Source organism: Lithobates pipiens, unplaced genomic scaffold (assembly GCF_037356315.1).
Source record: "Lithobates pipiens isolate NorthernLeopardFrog02 unplaced genomic scaffold, aLitPip1_a1.2 Scaffold_8, whole genome shotgun sequence".
NCBI classification, from domain to species: Eukaryota; Metazoa; Chordata; class Amphibia; order Anura; family Ranidae; genus Lithobates; species Lithobates pipiens.
The window spans coordinates 542,362,723-542,375,306 of NW_027507903.1; the positions used below are offsets into that span (position 1 = coordinate 542,362,723).

General features: G+C 39.0%; 1 protein-coding gene across 2 annotated transcripts in view; it reads right to left on the reverse strand.

Annotated features, from left to right (window-relative positions):
* The window catches only part of LOC143960813 (zinc metalloproteinase-disintegrin-like VLAIP-B), a 127,275-nt gene that overhangs the window by 20,543 nt on the left and 94,148 nt on the right, over positions 1–12,584 (reverse strand). For both annotated transcript variants that reach the window (XM_077469735.1, XM_077469734.1), the window contains exons 21-23: positions 11,928–12,027; positions 7,628–7,765; positions 3,044–3,103 (exon numbers count right to left, since the gene is read on the reverse strand). In XM_077469735.1, coding sequence (XP_077325861.1) covers positions 3,044–3,103; positions 7,628–7,765; positions 11,928–12,027 — 298 coding nt within the window. The remainder of the gene's footprint in view (positions 1–3,043; positions 3,104–7,627; positions 7,766–11,927; positions 12,028–12,584) is intronic.

Here is a 12,584-nt window from a genome sequence, read left to right on the forward strand (position 1 = left end):
AGGAGGCAAGGAGATACAGAAATGTATATGAACAGGAGCATAAAAAAAAAGTTCCTTACTAAAGTCATATTTTTAGATCTGTTCAATACCTGAAGAAATATATATGTTAAAAAAAAGACACGTTTTCTTAACAGCTTGTCGACTGGCTCACACGATATACGTCGACATCGTCAGCATATTAACATACCTGTACGTTGCCCTTTAAGAAGTGGTTTGCGGGTGCGCACGCGGAATTGATGTCTGAGGGGATACCCGCGATCATCTCACGGAGAGGAAGAATGGGGAAATGCTGATGCAAACAAGCATTTCCCCGTTCTGCCGTGACACTGACACTGATCACAGCTCCCTGTAATTGGGAGCAGTGATCAGTGTCATGTCACACATAGCCCCTCCCCCCACAGTTAGAATCACTCCCAAGGACACACTTAACCCCTACAGCGCCCCCTAGTGGTTAACCCCTTCACTGCCAGTCACATTTACACAGTAATCAATGCATTTTTTAACGCACTTATCGCTGTATAAATGGTGAATGGTTCCAAAATAGCGCCAAAAGTGTCCGATCTGTCTGCCATAATGTCGCAGTCATGATAAAAATCAGTGATCCCCGCCATTACTAGTAAAAAAAAATTATTAAGAAAAATTCCATTAAACTATCCCCTATTTTGTAGATGCTATAACTTTTGCACAAACCAATCAATACACGCTTATTGCGATTTTTTTTTACCAAAAATTTGTAGAAGAATACATATCGGCCTAAACTGAGGAAAAAAATGTTTTATATATTTTTTTGTGGATATTTATTATAGCAAAAAGTAAAAATAATGAGTTTTTTCAAAATTGTCGCTATTTTTTTTGTTTATTGCGCAAATAAAAAAAACTGCAGCGCTAAAGCTCTATTTGTGGGGAAAAAAGGACATCAATTTTGTTTGGGAGCCATGTCGCATGACCACGCAATTGTCAGCTAAAGTGAAGCACTGCTGAATCGCAAAAAACTATCTGGTCTTTTGCCAGCCAAATGGTCTGTGGCTTAAGTGGTTAAAGTAACTACACTGTATCAGCACCACAAAGTGAAAACGCTATTTAACGCATTTTTAATATTCAAAGTTAACTCATCCATCCATCCATGTCTCCATGCTTTAATTTGTTGAGAAATCACTTTTCTCTAGCTGAAAATTAAATATAAAGTACTTGTGCGCTGTTATGGACCTCAAAGCCAATCAAAACTGAAATACAAAATAAATACCAAAGAATAATGTATCACCCTAGAAATACACATGAAAATCTGCAACTATTAGCAAGTGACCTCAACACTCTAAAACAAATAATGATAAAAAATATGGTGTGCTAATTCAAGGAGCTATGCAGCAAAAAAAAGAAAAAATGCAGTAATAAGCTATAATGTTGTGAAACAATGATAAAAAAAATGCTGTAATACGTGACTTTTTTAAAGATTTAAGAAGCTATGAAAAAGTCACATGTCCAGTAACGTAACGTGTAGGAAGAGTCACTTCCGGTCATGACTGAGACTGGAAGTATGGATTTTATATTATATTTATATATTTTGATGCAGGAAAGGAGAGTGGCACGTGAACTGCCATTAAGAATATTATATATATATATATATATATATATATATATATATATATATGTATATACAGTACATATATATACATACACACACATACATATACCAGAGTGCCAGTAGCTCTGCTGGTAGGGGTAGTCATTCTTACATATTATCCTCTTTTTGTTGCTGCTTAGCTTCTCACTTTTTCACATATTATTCCATATCACTGCATATTTTTTTAAATTATGTATCATGTATATTTGTCGTGTATATTTGCCAGTTTTTTCTGCATATCTTCTTGTATTAGCACACTTTATCACAGTTTTACTTAGTATCGCATATTATTGCATTTTTTTATATTAGTAGGGATAATCATTAATGCGTATTTGTTTATTTTTGCCTCATAGCTTCTTGAATTAGCGCACTTTATCATTGTTTCACAACATTATCGCTTATTACTGCATTTTTGTCTTTTTTTTGCTGCATAGCTCCTTGAATTAGTACACCATTTATTTCCTGTGATCCATCTGCCCTTAGCTCAGGCATGCAGACAGGAGTGTGTCTTACCTTCTCCCTTCCTCCAAATGAAAGAAAAAAATGCGCATGAAGACACATGGGGGGTTATTTACGAAAGGCAATTCCACTTTGCACTGCAAGTGCAAATGAAAGTGCACTTGGAATGCAAGTCACTTTAAATCTAAGGGGTAGATCTGAAATGAGTGGAAGCTCTGCTGATTTTATCATCCAATCATGTGAAAGCTAAAATGCTGTTTTTTATTTTCCTTGCATGTCCCCCTGGGATCTACAGCGACTTTACTTCCAAGTGCACTGTCAGTGCACTTGCAGTGCAGATTGGATTTCCCTTTAGTAAATTACGCCCATAGGATGTATGACATAATTTTTCCCTGAAAACAAGAAACATAAAAGCAAATGTTTAAATCAAGTAAATACATAATGCATTCCTATCTATTTAGTAATGTTAGCAGCATAAGGATTAAAAATAAGGATTAAAAATAGTTCATGTTGATTGAGAGAGTGGGGGTTATTTGCAAAAGGCAAATCCACTTTGCACTGCAAGTGCACTTGGAAGTGCAGTCGCTCTAAATCTAAGGGGTAGATATGAAATGAGGGGAAGCTCTGCTGATTTTATCATCCAATCATGTGCAAGCTAAAATGCTGTTTTTATCTTCCTTGCATGTCCCCCTCGGATCTACAGCGACTTTACTTCCAAGTGCACTTGCAGTGCAAAGTAGATTTTCCTTTAGTAAATAATTAAAGTAGTGTCTATATAAACACCCATCAGATGGATGAGTACTATTATTAGAATTTCATGACGTGAAGGCTCTTGAGCAGTAAGAATGCAGAGCAAAATTAGAAAATCACCAATAATTTTACAAAGATGACATGTCCATCTGCATGTCATATGTAGATATTTTTCACATTATCACCATTTAGTGCACTGTAACAAAATATTACCTGAGGCTTCTGAGACTGAGCTGGAGACTGTGCAAGGGACTGGGAGTTTCCAGGATAAGTCTGTGATAAGGAACAGATAAAATGATAGCATGATCATGTTGGTTTCCTTCATAGGGGCATTTTGGTAACAGTTCCTAAGGCCACCCCAATGCCAAGCTATGCAACTTTTCTATGTCATTAAACAATTTTGACCCCTTCTAGCCTCTAGTAGGGCAAGGTCAATATAAAAATAGTTGCTGGATCTTCTGTCCTTTTTAAATACATTTAAATAAAGAAAATTGTACTATTCTGATTGCCTAAATCATCATGATCTAGAACCTGGCTACATCTAGGGCCCTCAGACTGTCCAAAAATAATAATAATAATAATAATTATATATATATATATATATATATATATATATATATATATATATATATATGGATGAAACTAAAAGCAATTTGCCAAATGTATTTGTGTTACTGGTGTAGCACCCTCCTAAATAGGCTGTTAGGTTTGACTAGGCAAATTTAGTGCGGTTGTTCTACTGTTATCAGAAGAGCAGTGTGTGATTACTTTGGGCTGCTGTGGGCTCTGCAGGTTGCAAGATCTGCACAACATAATGGGTGGAAGAGTCAGATGAGCAGCCTGAATATTTTTGTAACTCCAGCCTTAGGCCGCGTACACACGGGCGGATTGTCTGCCCAACTAAGTTCGTCAGACAATTCCGACAGACAGTCCGTCCAAATTTTGAATGAACGGACTTGACCACACACGATGAACAGACAGTCCGCTGAAAACTTGCGCGATGACGTGTACAGCACATACGACGGGACTAGAAAAACGACGTCCAATACACTGCAATGCAACCTTCGGCCGTGTAAATCCTTTCTGAGCATGCGCCATACTTAGTCCGTCCAACTTGCCTACACACGAGCGGACTGTCCGCTGAAACCAAGTTTGGACGGACAAAACCAAGTTTGGATGGACAAAATTACGGAAATTCCGAAAGACAAAGTCCGTCAGACTGTCCGCTGAAAAAGTCCGCTGAAGCCCACACACGGATTGTCCGCTGAAACACGGTTCAGCGGACTAAGTTGGGCAGACAATCCGCCCGTGTGTACGCGGCCTTAGAGTGCAGGGACTTTTTTCTTTGGAGAAGTTCCCAGCCAGGCGGGCTGCCTGTCCATCCTGCTGAGGATCCAGCCTATTTGAAGTCCCAGCTGTGCTCAGCTGGTGGGCCTATCTTTCTACAAGTCCTTACAAGCTAAAAGAGAGGGGAAGGAGGGGATCTTATCTGGTAGCTCTACATAGAATGCATGAATATAACAAACCTTAAACCTTTACAACCACTTTAAAGTGTATGTCGGGCAAAATATTACAGTGGAGAAAATAATTATTTGATCCCCTGAAGATTTTGTAAATTTGCCCACTTACACAGAAATGAACGGTCTATAATTTTATCATAGGTGTATTTTAAATGATAGAGACAGAATATCAACCAAAAATCCAGAAAAAAACACAAGATACAAATGTTATAAATTGAGTTGCAGTTCAGTGAGTAAAATACATATTTGATCCCCTACCAACCAACAATAATTTTGGCTCCCAGGGACTGGTTGCAGTATGTGCTCATGTGGTACACAGATTAGTCCTGTCAATTTAAGAAGATGCTCCGAACGACAACTCATTATGTGTATGAAAGACACCGGTCCACAGAATCCACTCGTCTTTCTTCCATTGAAACCTCATCATCATGGACAAGACCAAAGAGCTGTCAAAGGACGTCAAGGACAAAATTGCAAAAGGCTGGAACGGGCTACAAGACCATCAGCAAGATGCTTGGTGACAAGGAGACAACTGTTGGAGCGAATATGGAAGAAATACAAAATAACCATCAATCGCCTTCGATCTGGAGTTCCGGTCAAGATTTTGTCTTATGGGGTAAGGATGATCATGAGAAAAGTGAGGGATCAGCCCAGAACTACACAGGAGGAGCTTGTGATCTTAAGGAGGTTGGGACCACAGTCACCAAACAAACCATTGGTAACACAATACGCCCCTATGAATTGAAATCCTGCTGTGCCTGCAAGGTTCCCCTCCTCAAGAAGGCACATATACAGGCTCATCTGAAGTTTGCCAATGAACATCTAAATGATTCAGAGAAGGATTGGGAGGAAGTGCTGTGGTCAGATGAGAAACCAAACTGAGATCTTTGACATTAACTCGGCTCACTGTGAGCAAGAAAAATGCTCACTATGACCCTAAAAACACCATCCCTACAGTCAAGCACAGAGGTGGAAATAATATGCTTTGGGGCTGTTTCTCTGCTAAAAGTACAGGCTAACTTTGTCACATTGAGGTGCCAATGGACAGGGCCATGTATTGTAAAATCTTGGATGAGAACCTTCTTCCCTCAGCCAAAACACTGAAGATGGGTTGTGGATGGGTCTTCCAGAATGGCAATGACCCAAAACATACTGCCAAGGCAACAAAAGAGTGGCTTAAGAAGAAGCACATTAAGGTCATGGAGTGGCCTAACCACTCTGCAGACATTAATCCTATAGAAAATTTATGTAGGGATCTGAAACTTATGCCGCGTACACACGAGCGGACTGTATGGCGTACTTAGTCCGTCATACAATCCGACGGACAGTCCGTCATACTTTCGACTGAACGGACTTGACCACACACGGATGCACAAACAGTCCGTCGAAAGCTTGCGCGATGACGTGTACAGCACGTACGACGGGACTAGAAATAGGAAGTCCAATACACAGCAAAGCACCCTTCCGCCGTGTAAATCCTTTCTGAGCATGCGCCATTCTTAGTCCGTCGAACTAGCCTACTGACGAGCGGATTGTCCGCTGAAACCAAAGTACGACGGACAGAATTTCGAAAAATCCGAAATACTTAGTACGCCGGACTGCACGCTGAAAAAGTCCGCTGAAGCCCACACAAGAGCGGACTGTCCGCTGAAATGTGTTTCGACGGAATAAGTACGCCATACAGTCCGCCCGTGTGTACGTGGCATTAGAGTTACCAAGCCTCAGTTATAAGAAAGAAACCTTAATGATTTAGAGAAGATCTGTAAAGAGATGTGTGCAAACCTGGTAACTAACTACAAAAAATTTCTTATTTCTGAGCTTGCTAACAAGGGTTTATCCACCAAGTGCTAAGTCATGTTTTGCTTGAGGATCAAATACTTATTTTACTCACTGAGCTGTAACTCAATTTATAACATTTGTATCATGTGTTTTTCCTGGATTTTTTGTTGATATTCTGTTTCTATCACTTAAAATACACGTATGATAAAAAATATAAACCCTTCGTTTCTTTGTAACTGGGAAAACTTACAAAATCTGCAGGGGATCAAATAATTATTTTCTCCACTGTACATACACTATACTATAGGAAGACATTGATGCAAAAATAGATGGCATTTTGTGGGGCTCACAAAATTCTATGGCAACTAGACATACAGTATCTCAGAAAAGTGAGTACACCCCTCATATTTTTGTAAATATTTTATTATATCTTTTCATGTGACAACACTGAAGAAATTACCCTTTGCTACAATGTAAAGTAGTGAGTGTACAGCTTGAATAACAGTGTCAATTTGCTGCCCCCTCAAAATAACTCAACACACAGCCATTAATGTCTAAACTGCTGGCAACAAAAGTGAGTACACCCCTAAGTGAAAATGTCCAAATTGGGCCCAATTAGCCATTTTCCCACCTCAGTGTCATGTGATTTGTTAATGTTACAAGGTCTCAGGTGTGAATGGGGAGCAGGTGTGTTATATTGTTTGTTATCACTCGGTAGCAGGTAGGAAGTGTGACTGTTGCTCTTTTGTGGCCAAATCCCAGAACGGGACATTTCTTCCTTTAGAACTTCTTGTATTGGTGCTATCATATGTTACTTTATGTACATTTAAATTACACAGGAGTCACCTCTACAAACATAAATAAATAAATATATATATATATATATATATATATATATAGCATTTCACAAAAATATTTTATTATATCTTTTCATGTAACAACACTGAAGAAATTACACTTTGCTACAATGTAAAGTAGTGAGTGTACAGCTTGTATAACAGTGTAAATTTACCATCTCCTCAAAATAGCTCAACACACAGCCAATTATTGTCTAAACTGCTGGCAACAAAAGTGAGTACACCCCTAAGTGAAAATGTCCAAATTGGACCCAAAGTGTCAATATTTTGTGTAGCCACCATTATTTTCCAGCACTGACTTAACTCTCTTGGGCATGGAGTTAACCAGAGCTTCACAGGTTGCCACTGGAGTCTTCTTCTCCTACATGACAACATCACGGAGCTGGTGGATGTTAGAGACCTTGCGCTCCTCCACCTTCCGTTTGAGGATGCCCCACAGATGCCCAATAGGGTTTAGGTCTGGAGACATGCTTGGCCAGTCCATCACCTTTACCCTCAGCTTCTTCAGCAAGGCAGTGGTCGTCTTGGAGGTGTGTTTGGGGTCGTTTTAATGTTGGAAAAGATATAATAAAATATTTGCAAAAATATGAGGGGTGTACTCACTTTTGTGAGATACTGTACGTCAAGAACAAGATACTTACCTTTTTTGAGGTGCTTACAAAGTAAATTTGAGGCTTTTGAGACTGGCCCGGTGGCTGTGGAGGAAACACTGGTGATACCTTAGGCTTCTGGGACTGTGCTGGGGGCAGAGGAGGGTACTCTGCAGTGGCAAAACTCCCCTAGAGAAAAGAAAAGATAACATTATGATGTACAGTGCCTTGCGAAAGTATTCGGCCCCCTTGAACTTTTCAACCTTTTGCCACATTTCAGGCTTCAAACATAAAGATATAAAATTTTTATTTTTTGTGAAGAATCACCAACAAGTGGGACACAATTGTGAAGTGGAACGAAATCTATTGGATTTTTGAAACTTTTTAAAAAAATTATTCGGCCCCCTTGCGTTAATACTCTGCAGAGCCACCTTTTGCTGCGATTACAGCTGCAAGTCGCTTGGGGTATGTCTCTATCAGTTTTGCACATCGAGAGACTGAAATTCTTGCCCATTCTTCCTTGCAAAACAGCTCGAGCTCAGTGAGGTTGGATGGAGAGCGTTTGTGAACAGCAGTTTTCAGTTCTTTCCACAGATTCTCAATTGGATTCAAGTCTGGACTTTGACCTGGCCATTCTAACACCTGGATACGTTTATTTGTGAACCATTCCTTTGTAGATTGTGCTGTATGTTTGGGATCATTGTCTTGTTGGAAGATAAATCTCCGTCCCAGTTTCAGGTCTTTTGCAGACTCCAACAGGTTTTCATCCAGAATGGTCTTGTATTTGGCTGCATCCATCTTCCCCTCAATTTTAACCATCTTCCCTGTCTCTGCTGAAGAAAGGCAGGCCCAAACCATGATGCTGCCACCACCATGTTTGACAGTGGGGATGGTGTGTTGAGGGTGATGAGCTGTGTTGCTTTTACGCCAAACATATCGTTTTGCATTGTGGGCAAAAAGTTCGATTTTGGTTTCATCTGACCAGAGCACCTTCTTCCACATGTTTGGTGTGTCTCCCAGGTGGCTTGTAGCAAACTTTAGACAAGACTTTTTATGGATATCTTTGAGAAATGGCTTTCTTCTTGCCACTCTTCCATAAAGGCCAGATTTGTGCAGTGTACGACTGATTGTTGTCCTATGGACAGACTCTCCCACCTCAGCTGTAGTTCTCTGCAGTTCATCCAGAGTGATCATGGGCCTCTTGGCTGCATGTCTGATCAGTCTTCTCCTTGTCTGAGCTGAAAGTTTAGAGGGACGGCCAGGTCTTGGTAGATTTGCAGTGGTCTGATACTCCTTCCATTTCAAAATGATCACTTGCACAGTGCTCCTTGGAATGTTTAAAGCTTGGGAAATCTTTTTGTATCCAAATCCTGCTTTAAACTTCTCCACAACAGTATTATGGACCTGCCTGGTGTGTTCCTTGGTCTTCATGATGCTCTCTGCACTTTCAACATAACCCTGAGCACAGAGCAGGTGCATTTATACAGAGACTTGATTACACACAGGTGGATTCTATTTATCACCATCAGTCATTTAGGACAACATTGGATCATTCAGAGATCCTCGCTGAACTTCTGGAGTGAGTTTGCTGCGCTGAAAGTAAAGGGGCCGAATAATTTTGCACGCACCACTTTTCAGTTTTTTATTTGCTAAAAAAGTTTAAAATATCCAATAGATTTCGTTCCACTTCACAATTGTGTCCCATTGTTGGTGATTCTTCACAAAAAATAAAAATTTTATATCTTTATGTTTGAAGCCTGAAATGTGGCAAAAGGTTGAAAAGTTCAAGGGGGCTGAATACTTTCGCAAGGCACTGTAGCATTTTGTATATTTACTTTCAGACTATCAACTGTTGGCACAGTTGAGAATGGAAAATAATGCTACATTGGTGGAAAAAACACATTACAATCATCAATATATAGGGAATATGTTGACAATGAGGTTGGTTAATGCATTCTGACAAATATATATACTGTGAATATTGAAGTTCAAGGAAACATACATAAAGTGTTAGTATTTTTTTTCCCAGTAAACACACTACTGTATAGGCATAGGAAGACCTTTAATTTAGGAGCTCTAAATGTTCCACAATGAACATATTTTCAAGCTGCAATCTGAGCTAAACAAATATCATTTAAATACAAAATCTGTGCATATTATTGCTTGAATCATGGTGTGCTATGTGTATCTCTTCCAGATCTGTGCAATAATCCAGTATGAAACCACTTCTGCACGCCATTCCAGCATGAAAAAAACCCCAATCACTGCTTTTTTATCTCCTTTTACAGGGTGACTGGTCTTGTATCTGCCCCCTCCTGTCCTTTTCTGCAGGCAGCCTGTAGTGGGATACCCTCCTGGGTCCCATCCCCAGTTTGCAAAGGCATTTGGCACACACAAAGTGGATTTATATCCATTGTGGTTATTGACTAATATATTTAAAATATGTTGTTTTTCCATAAGAGGTCCAGCTTTAAATTATGATAAAAGTATGTTTTTGGCTAAGCTCCATTTAATATCCCTATGTCTGGGGCAAGTGACACTTCTGATCCTGTGGCAGCAAAAGAATTGCTATACAGAGCACAGAAAATACTCACATGTTTTGACACGCCATCACTGGCTGGATAAGGGAGTCATCACTATCTAATTTATGGCTCTTTCATACTCATGCAGTGGGGTGCCCTCTGAAGAGCCACCTGCTTTGGGATCATATTTTTTGGGATCATAAGGATAATATCACCTCCTTACTTCCAGACTGAATGCTACAATGCCACACCACAATCACGTGCATTGCATTCAATTACGGCAAGGCCAAAATTAACTCAGTGGGTGACTTTGACAAGCAGTGCCACATGTCAAATTCTGCACCCTGAGATTAAAATGCCGTTAGATAATGCTTTGTAGACATGGGCACTGTCGATTTATTTGTTTATTTTCATGTAATTTGTTTTGTCGTTTTTTTTTTTTTCGGGCCATTCGTTATAATCGAAATTCGTTATTTTGAATAAATTTATAACTTCGGAAAAATTTGAATTCATTATGTTTCATTTGTTTAGATGCAGTATTCATAAATTAGAAAATTTGCAACTTCATAAATTAGACAATTAGAAAATTATAAGATTCAGAAATTTGATAATTTGGAAATTCAAAAATCTGATAATTCACAAATCCAAAATAATTACTAACTAACTAATAACTATTAACTTATAGGTATTGGAATTTCCTTTAAAATTTGACTGTAACGAATACGGAATTTATCCGAAGTTACGATTTATCCAACATAACGAATGCTACATCTAAACGAATAGATTGTAACGAATTAATAATAATAAAAAATAATAATAATAGTAAATGTTTTTATTATTATTATTTATAATTATTAATTTGTTACATTCCTTTAGTTTAGATGTGGCATTCTTTATTTCTGATAATGCATAACTTTGGATAAATTTGTATTCGTTACATTCACTAACAGCCAAATTTGAAAGGAAATTCCAATACCTATAATTTAATAGGTAGTAATAATTATTATTAGTAGTTATTATTTCAGATTTTTGGGTTTTAAAATTTTTGGATTTTCGTTCTTATTTTTGGATTTTAGAATTTACGAATTTTCAAAAAAATTTGTTAAAAGGGTTTTTGTTAATTTGAATATTTCCAAATGAACTAATTTGTTGAATTTTGTCTAAAAACGAATTTGGAACTAAATGAATTGTACATGTCTAATGCTTTGTATCCACGACATTTGAACAGCCATGTCCGGCTGTTATTTAACAGTTTGGGTGAGAGGTCGGTGATGCTAAAACCGCAACCCAGCCGCCTCTGTTTACCACCCTGACTGCCCATCTGAAAAAGACCTAACAGTAAAGAATCTCCCTTGACAGCAAGGGAGCGACACCTTCAGCGAAGTCTGGTCCATAAGCGGCACAGGGGCGCTGCCTCCCTAATACCCATGCAGGGAAACTGGGTGCATAGACCTCTACGATCTGTAATTATTTTTTTAAGCACATGATTAGAGCCTGAGGCTCTAATTGGCTTAAAAAAGGTTGGGCTCAGGATGCCGAGCCCACTCACTTGTGACATTAGTAAATCAACATTTGCCATTTTCTTCCTGCTTCTCCTCCCGGCCAATCAGGACAGGAAGTGGGGGGACATTGGTCAGGAGGAGAAGCCATCCAGGGAGTGATGTTGCAGAAACTGGGGAGCATTTCTCTGCCCCCCATAACAATTCTGTCACAGGCAACTTGTCAACAGTGAGAGAATCTCAAACGTGACATAAGCCCTAATAAGGATAGCAGTAGGAATACTGTTTCAGATGAACAATGGTAACATAAAGGATTGTATCACATCTTACTAGAGGGGTCGAGGCATCAGGATTTTGTGGCTCTTGTGTGTGCTTTGGAGCATTGAAAATTGGGTTGTTCATGCCCGAGTTACCTTCTGCAGATCTCCTGCTACAAATGGAGAAAACACTTGTGTCATTTTACATCATACAGTATAGTACAGAGATAGCAATGCTCCCCTTCCCCTCGTTCCAGAATCTTCAAAGGATATTAAATACTTGGAGGATCATTTACATTTCATAACACTAAACTATTTTTACCATGGACCCATCTCCACAGAAACACACATATAATAACAAATTACATATAATATTGTTAGCTGGCAGAAGCTTATAATAGCCAGTAAAAGCTGCTGCATGTCCCCAGCATTTGGTCTAACTGATCAGCCATAGCTCCCAACTGTCCCTGATTTCGAGGGACTGTCCCTGATTTGGAGCAATGTCACTCTGTCCCGCGCCCCCCCCCCTCATTTGTCCCTCATTTTGGTCTGATCTATATAGTTGTATATAAAATGCACTTTTTATCTTTCAAAAAGTGTTTCCCAGTGCTAAACCTTTCATCCAATTTCTAAATTGGTGCATTTGCAATATAAAGGAATGGTAGTGGTAAAAAAAAGCACTTGTGGATTAATTTAACCTTTTGTTTTGGTTAATTCTCCTTTAAGGGGG